At 44.9% G+C, this 21,071-nt stretch overlaps 1 protein-coding gene across 1 annotated transcript in view; it reads left to right on the forward strand.

Annotated features, from left to right (window-relative positions):
• The first annotated feature begins 13,653 nt into the window (after nucleotides 1-13,653).
• Nucleotides 13,654-21,071, forward strand: part of LOC111958591 (trichohyalin) — a 24,113-nt gene continuing 16,695 nt past the window's right edge. Inside the window, exons 1-2 of the mRNA XM_024134871.2 lie at nucleotides 13,654-14,192; nucleotides 15,054-19,369. Of these exons, the coding sequence (XP_023990639.2) occupies nucleotides 15,076-19,369 (4,294 nt within the window). The 5' untranslated portion in view covers nucleotides 13,654-14,192; nucleotides 15,054-15,075. The remainder of the gene's footprint in view (nucleotides 14,193-15,053; nucleotides 19,370-21,071) is intronic.

The raw sequence follows: 21,071 nt of genomic DNA on the forward strand, positions 1-21,071 counted from the left end.
CTAGTATATATCTGCATATTTCCGTTAGGGAACGCCTACTCTGTGAAATGTGTGTGTGCAATAACTAAATTCGCCTTTGCACTCCTAAACAGCGCAATCAAAGTCTACAAAACTTAGTCCATTCTGTTCATAACAGATTCTAGTTTTGGGAACAGAAATGTGTATTGAGATCAAATGTTTAATGATGATAATATTTGCAGGATCTCGGCAAAATCCATATTGTTCCATCTTCTCTCACTACCCGCTAGTGGGCTTCCTCTCACTGAGAGGAAGCGGATTTTTCACATTTATACAGCCATGTGAAATAACTGTCTCATTGTTCTAACTATTCGATTCATGGGGCATGGTTGGCATGGGAATTTTTTTAAATTTATTTTCATTAACAACAAATCAATACAGAAAGTACATGTGGGAACACAAGTATATATAAATAATATACAAAAGACAATTGGGCTAGGGGGTACAACATCACATTACACAAGGACCTTAAGGGGCACACATAGACTTATAATTCTAACAGCTTGTTAGTAGAGTATTTAATTGTCTTAAAATACAGTTCAATTTCTTTTTGTAAGGTAAGAAAATGTGGTGTTTTGTTTGTAAATTTACATTTGTGAATATGAAATTTGGCCAAAAGAATAATGAAATGAATTACATTAAAATGTTTCAGCTTATTTTATTTCTATCGTAGGTAAAGAATCCAAGCAGTACATCTCTCCACAATAGTGTAAGATCTTCATAAATGTGTTCAATTATAAATCTACTGATGTCTTGCCACAGTTTTCTTACATGAATACAATGCCAAAAAAGATGCAACACTGTTTCTGGGTGGTCATTACAAAGGGAACAATTTTAGTTGATGTTTTCCTTAAACTTCTTCATATAGTGGTTGGCAGGATAATATTTATGAATTTTAAAGGAAACTTCCTTAATTTTGTTAACAAGTAGGTATGTGTGTGGCAACATCCAAACTTTTTCCCAACAGATATTATCAATAAATCCATTCCAATAAGGCATGACATAAGGTATAGATACAATCTAGAAGAAAAAGAAACGCACACCTATTTAGGCGAGGTGCTGGCTWGCGGAGTAGAAAACTTGAAAATAAAGGAGAGCCGCACACTCTAGGAGCTCAGATGCAAAAAATGTAATATCCAACGTTTCGACAGCCACGCTGTCTTCATCAGGGTATAATCACAAACACTGCGGGATGACTCGTTTATATAGTGTCAAAAGACACACAGGTGTCTGTAATCATGGCCAAGAGTGGCCTAATATCATTGGTTAATTCTCAAATATTAAAATGGCATACAAAGAACAGCATACAAAAAACAAATGGATAGCATACGATCATAGATTCATTTTAGACTACACAAGCTTATAAACAATTACAATGGCAAAGTCACAATAATCACAAGAATGGCTTCAGATCAAAGTCTACGTTGAGACCGAAGGGAGCAAGGGTCTTTAAGTTAAAGATAAGGTATAGATACAACATCCTGCTGAAACAAGGTTTGTATCACTCTGTTGTTGAATGGACCAAAAGAGAAACAAATCTTTCCTACTGATGAGTCAACAGGGTCAATGGAAGGTAGGCTCTGAGGGTCAGGTCTTGAACCGTTCCTGAATAATAAAGCAACACCTGAGGGAATGGCATCTAAAACAATTGCAAAATCTTTAGGTGTTACAGGGACCTTGTAAAGTGATAACAATTCCTTATAACTAAGTAAAAGACCCTTTGCATTTACCAGTTGGCTCACCAATAGGATATTATTTCGGAAACCAATATTCTAAAAACAAAGAAGTATTTTTATACAATATATCCCGATTATTCCATATATAATATCTGTGTGGAGAAAAATTATGCTTATAAATTAAGGACCATGACAAGAAAACCTGCCGATGAAAAACAGAAAGTTTCACGGGAACTTTGTCAATATTATAATTGCAAGCCAACATGAAGTTAATATCCACCAAAAGTAGAGAAGACATGATGAGGAATAAAATTCCACATAGAAGTGGGTCTTCTTAGGAATTGTTTTATCCAATTGATCTTAAAATTATTATTTAAGGTAGCAAAGTCCAGAAAATTCAGCCCACCATTCTCATAGGTGTTCATTACAACAGTTTTCCTAATGTAAAGGGGACGGTTTCTCCACAGAAAGTTGAAAAGCATCTGGTGTTTTGTATTTCTATGTGTTTGGCCTGGTATGGTTCCCAATCAGAGGCAGCTGTCTATCGTTGTCTCTGATTGAGAATCATACTTAGGTAGCCTGTTCCCACCTGTGCTTGTGGGTGGTTAATTTCTGTTTAGTGTGTGTTGCACCTGACGGAGCTGTTTCGGTTGTCACTGTGTTGTTTTTGCTTTTTAGTGTTCAGTTTCTATTAAACATGACGAACACTTACCACGCTGCGTTTTGGTCTTCACCTTCTTCCGACGACAGCCGTTACAGAATTACCCACCAACCAAGGACCAAGCAGCGTGGTATCGAGCAGCAGCGTTATCTGGACTCATGGACATGGGAGGAGATTTTGGACGGCGTGGGACCCTGGGCACAGCCGGGGGAGTATCGCCGTCCGAAAGAGGAGCTGGAGGCAGCTAGAGCGGAGCGGCGACACTACGAGGAATTGGCTCGAGGTAACGGGCACGAGAGGCAGCCCCAGAATTTTTTTTMGGGGGGGGGCACACAGGGAGATTGGCGGACTCAGGTAGGAGACCTGAGCCAACTCCCCGTGCTTACCGTGGCGAGAGAGTGACTGGGTAGGCACCGTGTTATGCGGCTAAGCGTACGGTGTCCCCAGTGCGCACGCATAGCCCGGTGCGCTACATCGCAGCTCCTCGAATCGGCCGGGCTAGAGTGGGCATCGAGCCAGGAGGGATGATGCCGGCTCAGCGCATCTGGTCTGGTCTCCAGAACTCATGGCTGTCAAAGATTGTGTGACACCTTCATATTATGGTACTCCAGTAAAAGAAGAACTTACATATTTAGGCATAACCATTACAAAGGATCAGAAGTCTAGAGGCTTACTATAGAGAGTCTTAATAGACTTACAGAAAAAATCCCCAAAGCCAAGTCGCTCAAGGGAGTGGAAGAGGAACTGATGCTCTGTGTCAAAAAATAATATGAAGCTATCCTCGGTTATTAGGTCTGAGGAGTCAAGTATGTCTAATACTAGTCTGATATTGTTAGAAATATGTCTGTTCCTCATAAAGCCAGACTGTGTTTCATCAATGATTGCATCCAGGACTTATTTAATTATTTTTGCAAGTAGAAGACAAATTGGACGCCAGTTATCGATGAGCAGCACTTCTTTTTTAGGCTTTAGGTATCAGTGTTATTAACCCCTGACTCATTGTAGGAGGGATAACATTGTTTTTAATACTCTCTAAAAATACTTCAAATAGGAAGGGAGCTACTTGTTCAAAAAATAATTTGTAAAATTCAGATGTAATTCCATCAACACCTGGTGATTTATTGTTCTTTAGTTGTTTGATAGACTCTATAATCTCTTCAACTTTGACGGGTTCATCACACTGTTTAGATTCTATATCACCGATAGAGTGTACATTATTCAGTGAGTCAAAAAACATATCTGTGGATTCCTGACAGTATGTAGAGCTATACAATTTTCAGTAAAAATTGTTACAGTATTTAGCGATACATTTTTGGTCCTCTGTAATAACACCATCAATGTTTAACTTATGGATAGTGTTATTTTTAGAGTGAAATTTCACAAGTCTAAAGAAATAGGATGAATTCTGTTCTCCCTCCTCAATCCATTTTTTCCTAGATCTAATAAAGGCTCCTTCTTCTTTTAATCTATATATATTATCCTGTTTATTTAATCTATATATTATCTATTTTATTTAATCTATATATATTATCCCGTTTATTTTGTAACTCAATCAGTTCCATCTTCTCCTCCCCCGAGAGGCCGGCTGGGGACCTCTGAGAAAGGGAAGTTATCTTAATGATCACCTTTTCCTCCTCAGCTCTTCTGGTCTTAGCAAGATTTCTACCATATTTTCTAAGGTATATGGACACCTCAAATTTAAAGAGCTCCCAGTTCTTGAAATAAGATTTTTCTTCACAAGCCCTTTCCCAAAAGTGTGAAAGCAGATCTTTCACCTCAAATTTAACTACATCATTATTTAATAATGAGCTATTTAGCTTCCAGTAGGATTGTCACGTTCTGACCTTAGTTCCTTTGTTATGTCTTTATTTTTAGTTTGGTCAGGGCGTGAGTTGGGGTGGGCATTCTATGTTGTTTTTCTATGTTTTGTTCTGTTGGTAGATTTCTATGTGTTGGGCCTAGTATGGTTCTCAATCAGAGGCAGGTGTCAGTCGTTGTCTCTGATTGGGAGCCATATTTAGGTAGCCTGTTTTTCATTGTGTTTTGTGGGTGATTATTTTCTGTTCTGTGTTTTTGCTTCACCGTACAGGACTGTTCGTCTTGTCGTTTTATTGTTTTTGTTCAGTTTTCAGTATTCCTATTAAATCAATATGTACACTTACCGCGCATTGGTCCTCCTCTCCTTCCACCCACGACGAGCGTTACAGAATCACCCACCAACCAAGGAACAAGCAGCGTGGTATCGGGCATCAGCGAGTTCTGGACTCCTGGACATGGGAGGAGATTTTGGACGGTAAAGGACCCTGGGCACAGGCTGGGGAATATCGACACCCCAAGGCAGAGCTGGAGGCAGCGAAAGCTGAGCGGCGGCGATATGAGGAGGCAGCACGGCAGCGCGACAGGTACGAGAGGCAGCCCCAATTTTCTCTTTGGGGGGGGGGGGGGGGGGCACATGGGAGTGTGGCAGAGTCAGGTTGGAGACCTGAGCCCAGTCCTCGTGCTTATTGTAAGCAGCGCGTTACTGGTCAGGCACCATGTTATGCGGGTAAGCCGCACCAGTACGCGCCCATAGCCCAGTGCGCTATGGACAGCCCCCCGAAAGTGTCATGCGAGTGTGGGCATCCAGCCAGGGTGTATTGTGCCTGCTCAGCGTGTCTGGTCTCCGGTACGCCGTTTTGTTCCAGGGTATCCTCGCCGGCTCTGCGTGCTGTGTCTCCGGGGTGCTGGGAGGGTGCAGTGCGTCCTATGCCTGCGCTCTGCTCGTGCCGGGCGAATGTGGGAATTGAGCCTAAGGGGGAGGTGCGCGTAGTATGCACCAGATCTCCAGTGCTCACCCACAGCCCGGCTCAACCTGTGCCTGCACTCTGGAGGGGCCGAGCTGAGGAGTCATCCAGCCTGGGGGAGTGGTGCCAAGGCTGCGCCAGACGCTCCAGTGCTCCCCCACAGCCCGGTCCTTCCGGTGCCTCCTCCAAGCACCAAGCCTCCTGTAGGTCTCCCCAGCCTGGTGGGTCCTGTGGCAGCCCCACGCACCAGGCTGTCTCTCCGTCTCCTCCCTATAGGTGCTCCGTCTGTCCTGAGCGCCTGAGCCCCGTCCTGAGCCGCCTGAGCGTCCTCTGTCCTGAGCCGCCTGAGCGCCCCGTTCTGTCGCTGAGCCGCCCGTTCTGTCCAGTGGTGCCCTTTACTAGGGTCTCCAATCCAGGTCGGGTGACGAGGGTCGCCGCTCCTAAGGTGTCACAGAAGTGGGCCGAGACTATGGTGGGGTCCTCGTCCGCTCCAGAGCCGCCACCGCGGTAAATGCCCTCCCAGACCCTCCCCTATAGGTTCAGTTTTTGCGGTCCGGGAGTCCGCACCCTTTGGGGGGGGGGGGGGGGGACTGTCACGTTCTGACCTTAGTTCCTTTTATGTCTTTATTTTAGTTTGGTCTACCAAGGTTAGTATCAGGGGTGAATATTTTGATATCAATGTAAATGGCCCTGTGGTCTGTGAGGGGAGTAGTACAAATATTTGTAGTAACACACTCATCATCAATACATTTGGATATAAGCCAAAAATCTATTCTGGATTGTCTGGAACCTGTTTTGTTACTCCAAGTGAAAGATCTGTCGGCCGGAAACCTCTCTCCATATATCAGTAAGATCAAACTTTTCCATAAAAATAATTAAACCCAAATTCTGATTGGTTGGCCTACCTGGGGGCCATCTATCAGTTTAATTATCTATAGTAATGTTAAAGTCCCCTCCTATCAATAATAACACATTTGGAAATTTAGATAACAATGAAGTATATGTTTCTCTATAGATTCAAGCAACTCATCATTCTCATGTTTGGTGTTGTACCTGTAGAAGTTTACAGTAATGAGCGTAATGTCATTGTAACTGATCACAAGACAAATAAAGTGACCAAAGGGGTCACATTCCGAGCGTAGAACATTACCACCAAAAGGTATTTTTCATTGTAGTGATACCAGCGGAGCGTTCAGATCCATGGGAAAGCCAAATATCGTTGCCCCACTGTGACGAGTGAGACTCTTGAAAAAAGCAGAAATCTGTTCGAAACTGTTTAGCAAATAAAAATAAGGCCTTGCGCTTCACATTCTTCCGAAACCCCCTAGCATTAAGAGAAACTATAGACAAAGACAAAACAACAAAGATTATATAAAAGTATAAACTGTAGTAGGATGAGTCTGTCACGTTCCTGACCTTATTTCCTTTGTTTAGTCTTTGTTTAGTTGGTCAGGACGTGAGCTGGGTGGGCATTCTATGTTTTGTGTTTCCATGTTGGGTTTGTTGTTTGGCCTAATATGGTTCTCAATCAGAGGCAGGTGTTTGTCATTGTCTCTGATTGGGAACCATATTAAGGCAGCCTGTTTTCACTGTTGGTTTGTGGGTGATTGTTCCTGTTCATGTGTTTTATGTTCTCTAGTTCAGGACTGTAGCTCCGTTGGTTTTCGTTTGTTTATTGTTTTATTCGTATTGAAGAAGTATTCTAATAAATATGGATACATACCACGCTGCGCTTTGGTCCTCCTCTCCTTCTTCCAACGGAAGCCGTTACAGAATCACCCACCAAACTCGGACCAAGCAGCGTGGTAACGGGCAGCAGCGGCAGCAGCAGCAGCAGCGATGTCAGGAGGAATGGACTTGGGAAGACGTGTTGGACAGAAAGGGTTGCTACACATGGGAGGAGATCCTGGCTGGAAGGGATCGTCTTCCATGGGAACAGGTGGAGGCAGCTAGGAGAGCGGAGGCAGCTGCGAAAGGGAACCGGTGTTACGAGGGAACACGGCTGGCAAGGAAGCCCGAGAGGAAACCCCAAAAATGTATTGGGGGGGGGGATAAAGGGGACTGTGGCGAAGTCAGGTAGGAGACCTGCGCAAACTTCCCGGGCTTACCGTGGAGAGCGAGAGTACGGGCAGACACCGTGTTATGCGGAAGAGCGCACGGTGTCTCCTGTACGTGTGCATAGCCCGGTGCGGTACATCCCAGCTCCACGTATCGGCCGGGCTAGAGTGGGCATTGAGCCAGGTGCCATGAAGCCGGCTCAACGCATCTGGTCTCCAGTGCTCGGGCCGGCGTACATGGCACCAGCCTTACGCATGGTGTCCCCGGTTCGCCAGCACAGCCCAGTGCGGGCTATTCCACCTCGCCGCACTGGCCTGAGCCTTCAGAGCCGTCCGTCAGTCAGGAGCCGCTAGAGCCGTCCGTCAGTCAGGAGCCGCCAGAAGCGTCCGTCAGTCAGGAGCCGCCAGAGCCGCCCGCCATTCAGGAGCCGAGAGCCGCCGCCAGTCAGGAGCCGCCAGAGCCGCCCGCCAGTCAGGAGCCGCCAGAGCCGCCGCCGCAGTCAGGAGCGCCAGAGCCGCCGCCAGTCAGGAGCCGCCGGAGCCGCCGCCAGTCAGGAGCCGCCGGAGCCGCCCGCCAGTCAGGAGCCGCCGGAGCCACCCGCCAGTCAGGAGCTGCCGGAGCCACCGCCAGTCAGGAGCTGCCGGAGCCACCCGCCAGTCAGGAGCTGCCTGAGCCGCCGCCAGTCAGGAGCTGCAGAGCCGCGGCTAGTCAGGAGCTGCCTACCAACGGAAGCCGTTACAGAGTCAAACTTAGGAGCAGTGAACGTAAGCGATAAGAACCGAGATCTGCACCATTTAAGTCACTTAAAGTGAAAATATCTTATTCCATAAACTCTGAACTAGACGTTATCCAGCTTTTGAAATTCAACTCAACAGAAATGATGTTCAAGACCAAACCAAGGGTTCTATGTAGTAAGAGAGCTAAAACTCTCTTTAGTGTGATCAGGAACTATTCTGAGAAATAAAATACAAAATAATCATTTAAATAAAAGGTACTACTATTTTTAGCGCATGTGAAAACTGATCATAAACAAAATGAATAAAAAATGTTTACATATACATGTTCCTAAGACCTTTTTCACTTGGAAATAAGTATTAATAACTAAATATAATTAAATAGGGGAAGGGAAAATTTTTAAGGAGAAAGAGAAAGAAAAAACAATAAGGAGTGAGATAGGAATAAAGAAACAATAACAGTGTAGTCGAAGCAGACCTGTATGCCCTTTAAAACAGTATCTTAGTTACTGTATACATAAAAAATAAATACAACTTTCAGTCTTCTTCGTAAGTTTGTAAATAAAATAGGCCTTCTGGTCATACAAGAACAAACTAATAAATTGAGGAACCTGAGTATTTCTAAAAATAGTCACCTGATGCTTGTTAGGTAACGTTAATCAATACAAGGAAAATGAGAATACCATGGCCGAAACCATCAATCTGTTCCTTCTGGTGAGATTCTAGGGAGGAATATGGATTTCTGAACCGTTGATGAAGCCTCGTCCTCCGCCGAAGTAAGCAGCCTTTCCCTCATTTCGTGCTTTCTTGATCATTGGCCACAACTTGTTCCTTCTTTCTATGTCCTCCGGGCTGAGATGCTCGGCGAAACGCATACCATGGCTCTGAAGGAAGGCGTTCTTCCTAGCAGCTTTTCAGACAGCATCCCTGTAGAATCTGGCAGTGAAGAGGATGATGATACCCCTTGGTCTTGAATTGTTTTGCTGTTGCTTCTTGCCGAGGCGATGCACAACGTCGGTGGTATCACCAACTTTGTTCTTCTCTGCAGGCATAACTTCTTGGCAGATGCGGATAGCCTCTCCTCGCACATCTTCATTCGCCACCTCTGGCAAGCCGTAGAGTCTCAGGTTCCAGCTTCTTGTGTATTGTTCCAGATCAGTGAGACGTCTATGGTAGACATTGTTATTCTTTTCCACACTTTTTTCAACTTTTGCCACTCTCGTTTTCACATCCTTGATTTCACCACATGCAAACTCCACAGTCTTTTTCATGCCTTCGATAACCATGGTGTTCGCGCCTACCATTTTCTCAATGGCGTCAGACCTGGAGTTGATGAGTAAGGAGAGGGTAGCCACGATGTCAGAGTTCATGTTGGGTTTTTTGGAGGGTGGAGGTTTGCATGGAGTAACCGGTAAAGAGGGGAATTCGTCATCTTCAACAGCATTCGAAAGCATGATATTATCCATAGGGCAAGCGTAGTTATGGCAGTTGTCTATAAGCACGTTTCTCTCTTGTTGATTAGCAATAGAACAGCTAGCTTCTTCCTTTCTTTTTTGTCACAATTTCGCATGGACATGCCAAAATAAATTATCCAATTCTTATTCCAGTCACAGGAAAGTTCTTATATCTTGAACAAATAAAAACAGTAATAGTAGTGACTGCAAACTTGGTTTTTTTTCACAATCTTTCTGAAGTCTGGTTCGGAGCTCGATAAAAAAGCGTCTGTTCAAGCCGCCATCTTGGCCTCCTTCGGCATGGGAAACATAAGTTAACATTGCCAAAGCAAGTGACTGTAGTTGTAATGAGTGGAACTAGTTGATTCTTCATGACCCTGTTCTTCTTCGATTAAGTCTAACAGCGGTTGGCATCCAATAAATGTTGCATTACCGCCATCTACTAGACTGGAGTACTTAATACTTTGCCTGGGACAAAAACAAACAAATACCCTACCATCTAACATTAAACTCACAAAAAAAATTACCATTTTTTTTCAAAAAATACCATTCTCCACTATTTAAATATATTTAGTCCTACTTCAAGCCAACAGCCTGAAAGGATGGGACACCAACACTTAACACACCCTGTAACTATTCTGACATCAAATCTTGCACACCCAAATAGCTCTCTGCAGCTGCCACCACAACCTCTGTTTTCTGCAATATACGTTCCATCCCTGCAGTACAGTTGATAACCATTGCTATAAATCACCAAAATCCAATCTTACTGAAACATATCACTTGTTGGTTTATCCCTCTGTACTGGTACAGATCTTCTACTCAGAACCACTCCTCTTAGGATCCCTCCCACTTGACCCATCTTCCTCTACAGTACTTTCTTCACTGCCTCAGCATATGACAACTTCTGCACTACTCTAACCCTGGAAACCTCAACCTGCCTCTCTCGCACGGGCCATTTCTGATCCCCAGCTCCATGGGCACTCCTACAATTAACACATACCACTACTTTCRCCAATGCTACACATTCCTTTGTCTCATGCCCTTCTGCACACGTCTCACACCTAGGAACCTTCCTCCTACACACTGTTGCCACATGCCCATAAGCTTGACACCTGTAACAACGTAATGTATTCCACACAAAAGCTCATACAGGATAACTTATATATCCTAACGTCACTTTGTCGGGCAAAGACTCAACATCAAAACAAAAGTTTCCACCATTTTCCCCACCATTTTCCACCATTTTTAACCGACTCAAGCTCACCATGCTCCCTCTCTTAGACCTCCTCTGCCTCTCTTTTTCCCTCCATTTCTCCTCCGTATTCCAGGTATAAGTCTCCTTACGATGACGCAATCGCAATCGCACTCCACACTGCCCTTTCCCACCTGGACAAAAGGAACACCTATGTGAGAATACTGTTCATTGACTACATCTCAGCGTTCAACACCATAGGGCCCACAAAGCTCATCACTAAGCTAAGGACCCTGGGACTGAACACCTCCCTTTGCAACTGGATCCTGGAGTTCCTGACAGGCCACCCCCAGGTGGTAAGGGTAGGCAACAACACATCTGCCACACTGATCCTCAACACCGGGGCCCCTCAGGGGTGCGTGCTTAGGCCCCTCCTGTACTCCCTGTTCACCTACGACTGCGTGGCCAAGCACGACTCCAACACCATCATTAAGTTTGCTGATGACACAACAGTGGTAGACCTGATCACCGACAATGATGAGACAGCCTATAGGGAGGAGGTCAGAGACCTGGCAGTGTGATGCCAGGACAACAACCTCTTCCTCAATGTGAGCAAAACAAAGGAGCTGATCGTGGACTACAGGAAAAGGCAGGCCGAACAGGCCCCCATTAACATCAAAGGGGCTGTAGTGGAGCGTGTTGAGAGTTTCAAGTTCATTGGTGTCCACATCACCAACAAACTATCATGGTCCAAACACACCAAGACAGTCATGAAGAGGGCACAACAACACCTTTTCCCCCTCAGGAGACTGAAAAGATTTGGCATGGGACCCAGATCCATCCAGGACCTATATACTAGGTGGTGTCAGAGGAAGGCAGAAAAAAATTGTCAAAGACTCCAGTCACCCAAGTCAGACTGTTCTCCCTGCTACCGCACAGCAAGCAGTAGCAGAGCGCCAAGTCTAGGTCCAAAAGGCTTCTAAACAGCTTCTACCCCCAAGCCATAAGACTGATTAATTGTTCAGCAAAGGCCACCCGGACTATTTACATTGACCCCATTTGTTTTTACACTGCTGCTACTTGCTGTCTATTATCTGTGCATTGTCACTTTACCCCAACCTACATGTGGAAACTACCTCGACTAACCTGTACCCCTGCACATTGACTCGGTACTGGTACCCCCTGTATATAGCCTCGTTATTGTTGTGTAATTTTATTGTGCTACTTTTTACTAAAGTTTATTTAGTAAATATTTTCTTAGCTCTATTTCTTGAACTGCATTGTTGGTTAAGGGCTTTTAATTAAGCCTTACCGCGGTAAGGTAACAGCTGTTGTATTGGGGGCATGTGACAAATAAAATGTAATTTGATAATACTACACTTCTGACATACATCTTGCTCTTGCCTTGTCAAGGTACGCCATTTAACCGTCTGTCACAATCTCTGTACATTCAGCACAAACCCCTCTGGATGTAGCACTCAACAGTGCATCCCACTTGTAAAGCAGCTGTTATGTCTTGATGTTCTTCTTTATCAAAGCTACCGCAACGCTTTTCCATTTCAAACAACACGCTCTCTTTCTCCTGATTCCTCGTTTCSCTTGCTGTGAAGCAGCACAGTAGTGGTCATGTTCCTCCCTTGACGGCTTCACAACCCTGTCAGCTGATTTGGGAATTTGTAGTTGGGAAGTTCTTGGTAAGGGTGGCAAGAACGAACAAACATCACACAGTAAGTGATGTTCCGAATTTAAACCCTCGCGATTCTCTCGTGTTTTCCCATTACTTTAGCCAGTGTAAATCAGTGAAACGACATTGATGGCTTCAGCAATGCACAGCTTCAAATTAAATCACATTGTATTTGTCAAATGCGCCGAGTACAACAGTGAAATGCTTACTTACAAGCCCTTAACCAACAATGCAGTTTTAAGAAAAACAAGAGTTAACTACATCAAGCTCACAATGGAATAGACAAAAGTATGTTCCAGGATCAACAACGTTTCTTCAATGATCACTGTGTGGAGTGGTGATGGTGATATAGCCCAAACCTGTTTTCTCTGTCTGATTGTCACTGTAACCTAATTAGCATCCTCCTTCATGCATTTACATGAAAGGATTAGAGGTAGCCCACCACTTCATTTATTGGTTWAAACAGAGTGCATGCACTCCAGGTATGTTGGATCTTGGGATGAGGTTACAATAGGATTATTTAGAGGTGGAACAGACAGATGTAAAAATATAGTTGCTTCTCCACAAATATTTTTCAACAGACTCGATGATTAGTTTCTTTCCCCCAAAAATTATTTTCATCATTCAATTGCCATTGATTGCTGTCTCCCATCCTGAGGGGGTGTAGCTTCCCTCCACTCTGACACCCCACCCTCATCGAACCCCAGCCCAGAAAATACCAGCGGAAAGGAGCATTACAATACATCTATCTGACACGTTATCTTATGGGTTTACATTATTTAGTGATCTTATAGATTCCAGTAATTCCTCATGGTTAATAAAAATACTCTGTTTACATACTTAAATCACTGGTATTTGTAATGACTCGGGCCCCAAGGTTTCCTAATCATGTCACGTGGTCTGGGTAAACTCCTGGCCCTAGCAGCACTGACAGTACAGCTGACATATATAAGTCCCTCTTCCTTTTCTGTCATTGCCCAATCCTGTTACTGTGATCTGAAGAACTAGCTTTCCTTTTCTGTGGAACTTGGAGTTCTTTCATCTTTACTACTTCTCCAGGGAATGTTAGGGAGCTTTTTATAAGCCTGCTGTGGGCTGTGTTGGTGTTTGTTTGCTGAGTCGCAGTGTGAGTGTGTTCTCACTCCTCTTTGCCTCCCCTCCCCCTTCCTTGATTCTAGAATCTACAACCCTTACCTGCCTTAAGTGTGCTATGCAGACACACCCGTCAATCCTGCATCAACCAATCACGACAAAGGAGAGACACCCAGGAGGTGTACTTCCTGTATTTGGTGAGAGAGGAATGGGCAGGAGAGAGAGAGACTGGAGAGAGAGAGAGAGCGAGAGAGAGGAGGAGTGAGAAGAGAGAGAGAGAGAGAGAGAGAGAGAGAGAGAGAGAGAGAGAGAGAGAGAGAGAGAGAGAGAGAGAGAGAGAGAATGAGTCAGCGAGCTTTATCTCGGGGTCAACAGTAACTGATCACGTCAGTGTTGGAGGAAGGAGAACAGATTGATTTGTGGGATACAGTCCACGGCCTTTCGTTTGCTTTGTCCAGATTCCTCTGTTCAATAACAGTGGCTGTGAAGACAAGACAGAGAGAAAAAGAGGAGGGGAAGATAAGTGTCAATCTGTTCAGACTTGTTTGGGAATTTGAGCAGGGAAGGAGGGAGGAGGAGTGAAACAGCAAAAGGGAGAAGAGCAGAGGGGAGAGGTTGACAGACAGATCGAGAAGAAAACAGATGCGGAGAGAGACAGAGGGTCAGGATTGGATTAATGTTGAAATAGAACTTTGTTCGCCTTTCTGACCCCCCCCCCAGCAGATCTGGAGAGGAAGGATTGCTTGTGTTGTGCAATCCTTGTTGGTTCACACTACTGAACTAACTGAGAGCTGCAGAGAGGAGGGAGACTAGACCTCCCTAGCGTACTAAACTCAGGTGAGTCCCTCAGATCTCTTTACTGTGTTTCTCTACTGATTTACCAGTCATTCTACAGTTCTAAAATTGATTCGTGGCTAATTTGTCTAGTGGTTTATGTGTTACATGTGTTTTCATTGTGTGTAAGTGAGTCCTGTTTTAGGGTTAGTTGGTGTGTTGAGCGATGTTATGTGGACTGTGCTATGCAGACGTGTGCTGTGCTGCGTTCAATAAATCAGTGTTCCCAGGTGTCACATAATCTGCGGGGCTGTTTCTGTCATTATCTTCAACACTTTGCTGTTGGCTCTGTTGTTGTATAGATACTTGGCGCTCCAAGCTTAAAGGGAAAAGATCGTTTTTGAGTGGATTTTCCCTTTAAATTAACTCAAGCAGTTAGCAGTAGAACCCATTGAGTTCAAGTGTATTGAATTACAGGGTTGGCTATTAAGTGTTGTCTGACTAAAGGTTGTGATGCTGTGGTCTCAAACTGATCGCATAAACACATTGTTGCCTGTGATTCTTATCATCATAACACCCACAGTTATAACACATTGGACTTGTGTTTTATTATAGTTACAGTATTTTCACCTTTTTGTAATTTACATTTTTTTTTACTACCCAGTTGAATAAATGAATAGTGAAGCATTGGTCAGGGCTGGTAAAGACACTAGGCCACTATTCAGCTTCAGTGTTCAGGGGACACAATAGTCCTAATGCTGTTGTTAACCTTCCATTTTCATTCATCTCAACATTCCTTTATCTCCATTTAGTGATTGAAAGTGTCGCTACTTCAAGTGATTCTATTGGTTGTAGCAGTATCCTTGCAGAATGTCCAGATTGTGATGAATTATACATTAATGAGAGAATATTACCATCTTTCAGGTTCTAAAAAAAGTATGTTACCATGGGGACCAAACGCCCCAGTCTGACTCCCTTTGACACATTTGATCCATCCAATCAAAGCGCTTCCTATCGGAACCCTCAGCCAATCAGCCAGATCTCCCGCGAAACAAGTTCCAGACCTGGAACTGTGGCCCGAACAGACAGAGAGAGGGAGAGGATCCGAGAGGAGGAATGGAGGAGAGAAAGAGAAATGGAGAGATTGAAGGACAAAACAAGAAATAGAAGAAAAGAGATGGAACCTGGACCAAGAGAGAGGAACAGAGAGAAGGAGTGTGCCCCCATATCCAGAGGGAGGGAGGAGGAAAGGGAATGGAGAGAGAGAGAAAGGGGGAGAGCGGGAGAGAGACATGCCAATGGAAAACCTACTTCAAATCTGGAGATCAGGAACGACAGAGACAGAGACAGAGAAAAGGAGAGAAAGAAAGGAGACACGTTTCCTAGAATGATAAAACATAGCAAAGAGAGAGACAGAAGAATGAGTGCATTTGTGGAGGAAGATGTGGGGAAAGAAGGAACGAGACAATTGGAGAGACAGAAGGGAACAGAGATGGATGACTGGGAGAGAGAACGAGAGACAGCAGCAAAGATACAGCGGTATCGAGATGCAGAGAGGGACTTCCAAAGGTACAGAGAGAGGGAGAGGGAGAAGGAGAGAATCAGGGCACAGGAGGACGGGGAGAAAAATGGAGGGAGGCCCATGGAGGATAAGACATTGAGACGGAGGGAGAGAGCGAGGGAAGCGGAGCCAGATTTCAGAGAGAGGAGAAGAGAYAGGGARTCAAAGGGCAATGACCTATGGAGCAAAAGAGAYAGGTATATGGATGGAGAGKGAGAGAGGRCAAAACTCRMGCAGGGAGAAAGGGAYGTTAGAYGAAYAGAYGGAYATTCACAGAACTATTCGGATAGAGAGGGCYGGGATGGAAGGAGGGAAGGAAATACAGAGGGACAGAGGGACACCAGGAGTGAGGGAGACAGTGGTGGAGAGAAGTGGAAAGAGAGAGTGAGAGATGACAACAGAAGAGAACTGAAACATCRMCARAGTAAAAGTGAGGGGGACAKTGAGGGGAACGCAMCATGGGATAGAGTGYGYGAGAAAGAGAAYGAMAGACAGAAATGGAGAGGGGGGGAGATYTACAGAGAGAGGGATGGAAGGAYAGATGCTTATAGACAGAGAGTGAGGGAAGGGGACAGGGATGGAAAGAGCGACATGGAGAGATACAGAGAGAGGGACAGGAGAAAAGTGAGGGAAGTGGAGAGAGAGAGGGATGAGGTGAGAGAAGGGGGCAGGCGAGAGGACGGACCAAGGGAAAGGAGGGATCCGGAGAAAGATGGGGAGAAAACACAGCCCAATGTAACAGGAGAGAGAGGGAAGAGGATGGATGGAGAGAGATTCAGAGAGAGGGAGAGATATTCCAAGGGGGAGGATGAGGAGAGGAGGCGCAGGGAGAAGAAGGACAGAGAGACAGATCCCAAAAGGGAGGGAGGAGCAGACGGAGCTAGTCGATTGCCGAGTGAGACAGCCCCAAGGGTGCCACCACGAGTGCAGAGCAGCGGAGAATGGAGAAGTGACATAGAGAGGGAAAGAAAATGGAGAAAAGGAAGAAAAAGTCATGAGGAGAAGGAGTCAGAGGGAGATGTGGACAGGGGGCAGAGAGAGTGTAGTGAAAGAGAGAGACCAGATAGAGTGAGGGGGAGAGAAGGAGAGGAGGAGACGATACCAAAGCGCCCTGAGCAGCGGAGGATGTGGTTATTACCACAGAAGGTCAGATATAACAAAGACTCCTCTTTAGAGGATGAGGTTAGAGAGCGAGAAAGAGATAGGCACACTAACAGATGGAGAGATAGAAGTGAAGAAGAGGACAGATCCATGGAACAAAGGACAGGCAGAGAAAAAGAGAGGAAGACAGAGGGAGAAGGACAAGAGGATAGGTCAGTGGAACAAAGGACAGGCAGAGAAAAAGAGAGGAAGACAGAGGGAGAAGGACAAGTGGATAGGTCAGTGGAACAAAGAAAGTCCATAGACGAAGAGAGAGAAACTGAGAGGGAGGGAGGGAGGGAGATGTATTTGGAGAGAGGGTTAAATGTAGATGAAGATGATGAGACAGAAGCCTGGAGGAGTTATAGCAGAGGAGAGGAACACCAGACTTACAGCGATGGAGAGAGAGAGGAACGCTGGCAGAGGGACAGGGAGACGGAGAGAGAGAATGTGACAGATAACACAGAGGGTGACAGAGAGGAAGAAGGAGGAAGTGATAGATATGCACTCTTCGAGAGTGATGGAGGAAGTGAGAGAGAGTGGGAAGGAGGGCGAGATAGAATCCCTTCCTCTGAGGACGGCTTTATCACTGTGTCCAGCGGTGGAGAAGAGGAGTTTGAGGACTGCAAGGAATTCTTGGAAGTTGGGGTTGCAAACCATGTTACCAGGCAACCTGTTAGCTTTCAGGGGAGCGAGGGACAGATGGAGAGAGGTGGAGGGAGAAGACATGAAAGAGAGAGAGAAAGAACAGAAGAGCAGTTAGAGCAAAAAGATGATGCAGTGGAGGGAGAGGTGAATGACGGAAAGGTGAAGAAGCAACCCACCTATGTGTTCTGTGTGATTGGACAAACATTGCCCAGGTCAAAACCCAATCAGACAGCAGTCTTGGGTGACATGGAATCAGAGCGGACCAATCAAAATCCTGGATATGGTCATAGGGACAGTGGTGACATCACACACCTCCCTCATGAGAACCCTTCCAGAGATGGAGACCAAGGGGCAGAGGATGAGAGAAAAATAGTGAGGGATGAAACCCACGTGCCAAAGGAGGAGAGAACAGACACAGAAGAGAGCTCCATAGTGGACGTCAGTCACACCACCCTAGAACGAGAGAGCGGAGAACGACTGAAGGTCGTGGAGGAGAACCCATACGCTGAGATAGAGCAAAGGAGGAATTCTGAGACCGAAAAACTCCTCAAAGAGTGGAGAGAAAGACATAAAGAGTACAGAGAAACAAGAGAGAGGGACCCAACAGACAGTAGGAGGACAGAACCAGAGATAGGTCCATCTTCACATCCCAGTGGAGAGTACCACCACCATGAGATCCCTGTAGTTGACCAAGCCACCTCTGACCAGAATAACCCTGGAGTGATGAGCCCAGAGGAAGCTGTGGCCATCCAAATCTGTATAAGGGGAGCCTGGAGCACAGAAGAGGAGACCAAGCGCCACTCCCAGGCCTCACACATGAAGTGGGCCAAGAACGTATTGAGCGAGATCCTTGGCAGTTCGGAGGAACACGCCCGTGGCAACCCCCAGCCAGAGTCACAGGGAGGTCAAGAGGTCAGCCAGACTGCGAGAGGGACAGAGAGGGTAGAAGAGGAGCTAGAGGAAGAAAAGGATGAGACGCCAGAGGGGGGAGGAGCCTCAACCGTCTACGCCACGGTTCAGAAGAGGACGAAGCGTGGGAGGAAGTCGGTGGAGGCGAGGCTGGCTGAACGGYAGGCAGAGCCAGGGAAAGTGGAGGATGAGAGAGGTACAGGGGAGAAACTAACAGACATGCATGCTGAGGCTTTCACAGCTATGCTTGGTGATGGCAAACCCATAGACATGCATMCTGCCCTGACCCTACACAATACTCATGGTGACACACCTACAGACAGACAGGGAGAGGAGGTGGAGGGTAACAATGTGTGTGCGGACAGACAAACAGACAGTCATATACATATCCAGGTAGAGATGGTGACAGAGGTTGAGGGTGAGATAGAGAAAGGGGTTGAAGTTGGGGACGAGGTTCATATACTGGATGCAGAGAAAGAAGTGAATGCCCAGAAAGAGGAAGATCTGTTTCTCTCTGTGAGCAACACCCTGTACAAACCAACCAGCTGCCCCAGCCTTATATACAACCCTGATTCAGAACAACCTATCACCCCCATAGAGGAAAAGACGGAGGAAGAAGGGGAGAAAGAGAGGACTGTGGGAGAGGGGGAAGAGAATAGTGTGGTAGAGGGGAAGCAGGAAAGGAGGATAGAKGATGGGACCGAGGACAGGGGGAAAGTGGGAGYGGCGACTGAGGAGAGGAAAGTGGAAAGGGAGGAGGAGAAGAGGGTAGGAGGGGAAGAYGAGAGGATGAGGGAGGGCAAGGAAGAGAGTAAAAAAACGGGAGGAGGGGGGGTGAAGAGCACTTGTAGTTTCCAAGATTTGGGCACCGATGTTCGGTTTTGGAGGCGAGGGTTCCACAAGACAACAGAAAGAAGAAACGAGGAAGAAGAAGGAAGAGAAGATGCGAGGGATCGCAGAACAAGAATATTCCAGGCGTCAGGTGAGACAGACAGAAAGAGAAGGAGGAATAAATCAAGAGAAAAGCAGCTTCAACATCTAACACAGATTAACATTAGAAATATCCTAATTATGATCTTAATACTCAACACCTAACACAGATTAACATTAGAATATCCTAATTATGATCTTAATACTCAACACCTAACACAGATTAACATTAGAATATCCTAATTATGGTCTTAATACTCAAACACCTTAACACAGATTAACATTAGAATATCCTAATTATGATCTTATTACTCAACTAATTTCATGATCATCTCATTTTTGTCAACCTAACCAAACCTTTTAGAATGCCAGACAGAAGAAGTTCAAACCTTTTAATTTGAAAACAGTTATATAAACAAACGTTAATTCTTAGTTATTGATAACACATGAAAAAATACTATAGTATACTATGGTATAAATATATATTTATAAACCAGGTGCTTCGAGCCCTGAATGCGGATTGTCTGAAAGACGTGGTATCCCAGCCTGTCTCACACTGGTATGACAAAAAAGTACTTTTTACTGTTCCAATTATATGGGTAGCCAGTTTATATAGCAATAAGGTACCTCAGGGTTTGTGGTATATGGCCAATATACAACGGCTAAGGGCTGTATCCAGGCAGTCCTCAATGCGTCGTGCATAAGAACAGCCCTTAGCTGGTATATTTAGCCATATACCACTACCCATCGGGCCTATTTGCTTAACTTCTACTTGGTACTCATCCCGGATCCGGGAGCACCCTCATCAGTAAAAAAGCTGACTAGCATAGCCTAGCATAGCGCCACAAGTAAATACTAGCATCTAAATATCATGAAATCACAAGTCCAAGACACCAGATGAAAGATACACATCTTGTGAATCCAGCCATCATTTCCGATTTTTTAAATGTTTTTACAGGGAAAACACAATATGTATTTCTATTAGCTAACCACGATAGCAAAAGACCCAACCGCATATTTTTCACAATTTTTTTACTGCATAGGTAGCTATCACAAATTCGACCAAATAAAGATATAAATAGTCCACTAACCAAGAAACAACTTCATCAGATGACAGTCTGATAACATATTTATTGTATAGCAATATGTTTTGTTCGAAAAATGTGCATATTTCAGGTATAAATCATAGTTTTACATTGCAGCCAACCAATCACAAGTCTCACCAAAGCAGCTAGAATAACTACAGAAACCACGTGAAATACCTAAATACTCATTCATAAAACATTTATGAAAAATACACGGTGTACAGCAAATGAAAGACAAAACATCTTGTGAATCCAGCCAATATTTCAGATTTTTTAAGTGTTTTACAGCGAAAACACAATATAGCATTATATTAGCTTACTACAATAGCCTACCACACAACCGCATTCATTCAAGGCACGTTAGCGATAGCGAATAAACCAGCAAAAATATTAATTTTTTTTCACTAACCTTCTCAAACTTCATCAGATGACAGTCCTATACATCATATTACACAATACATATATGGTTTGTTCGAAAATGTGCATATTTAGCGGTACAATTCGTGTGGTTGAACAATGTGAATACTAGCCAAACGCACAAAATAATCCGGATATATTTATGACACTCACATCATCTAATCAAATAACTAATCATATACTTTACTAAAAAATACAGGTTGGACAGCAAATGAAGATACACTAGTTCTTATGCAACCGGCTGGTGTTTAG

Source organism: Salvelinus sp. IW2-2015, linkage group LG35 (assembly GCF_002910315.2).
Source record: "Salvelinus sp. IW2-2015 linkage group LG35, ASM291031v2, whole genome shotgun sequence".
Classification (NCBI taxonomy): domain Eukaryota; kingdom Metazoa; phylum Chordata; class Actinopteri; order Salmoniformes; family Salmonidae; genus Salvelinus; species Salvelinus sp. IW2-2015.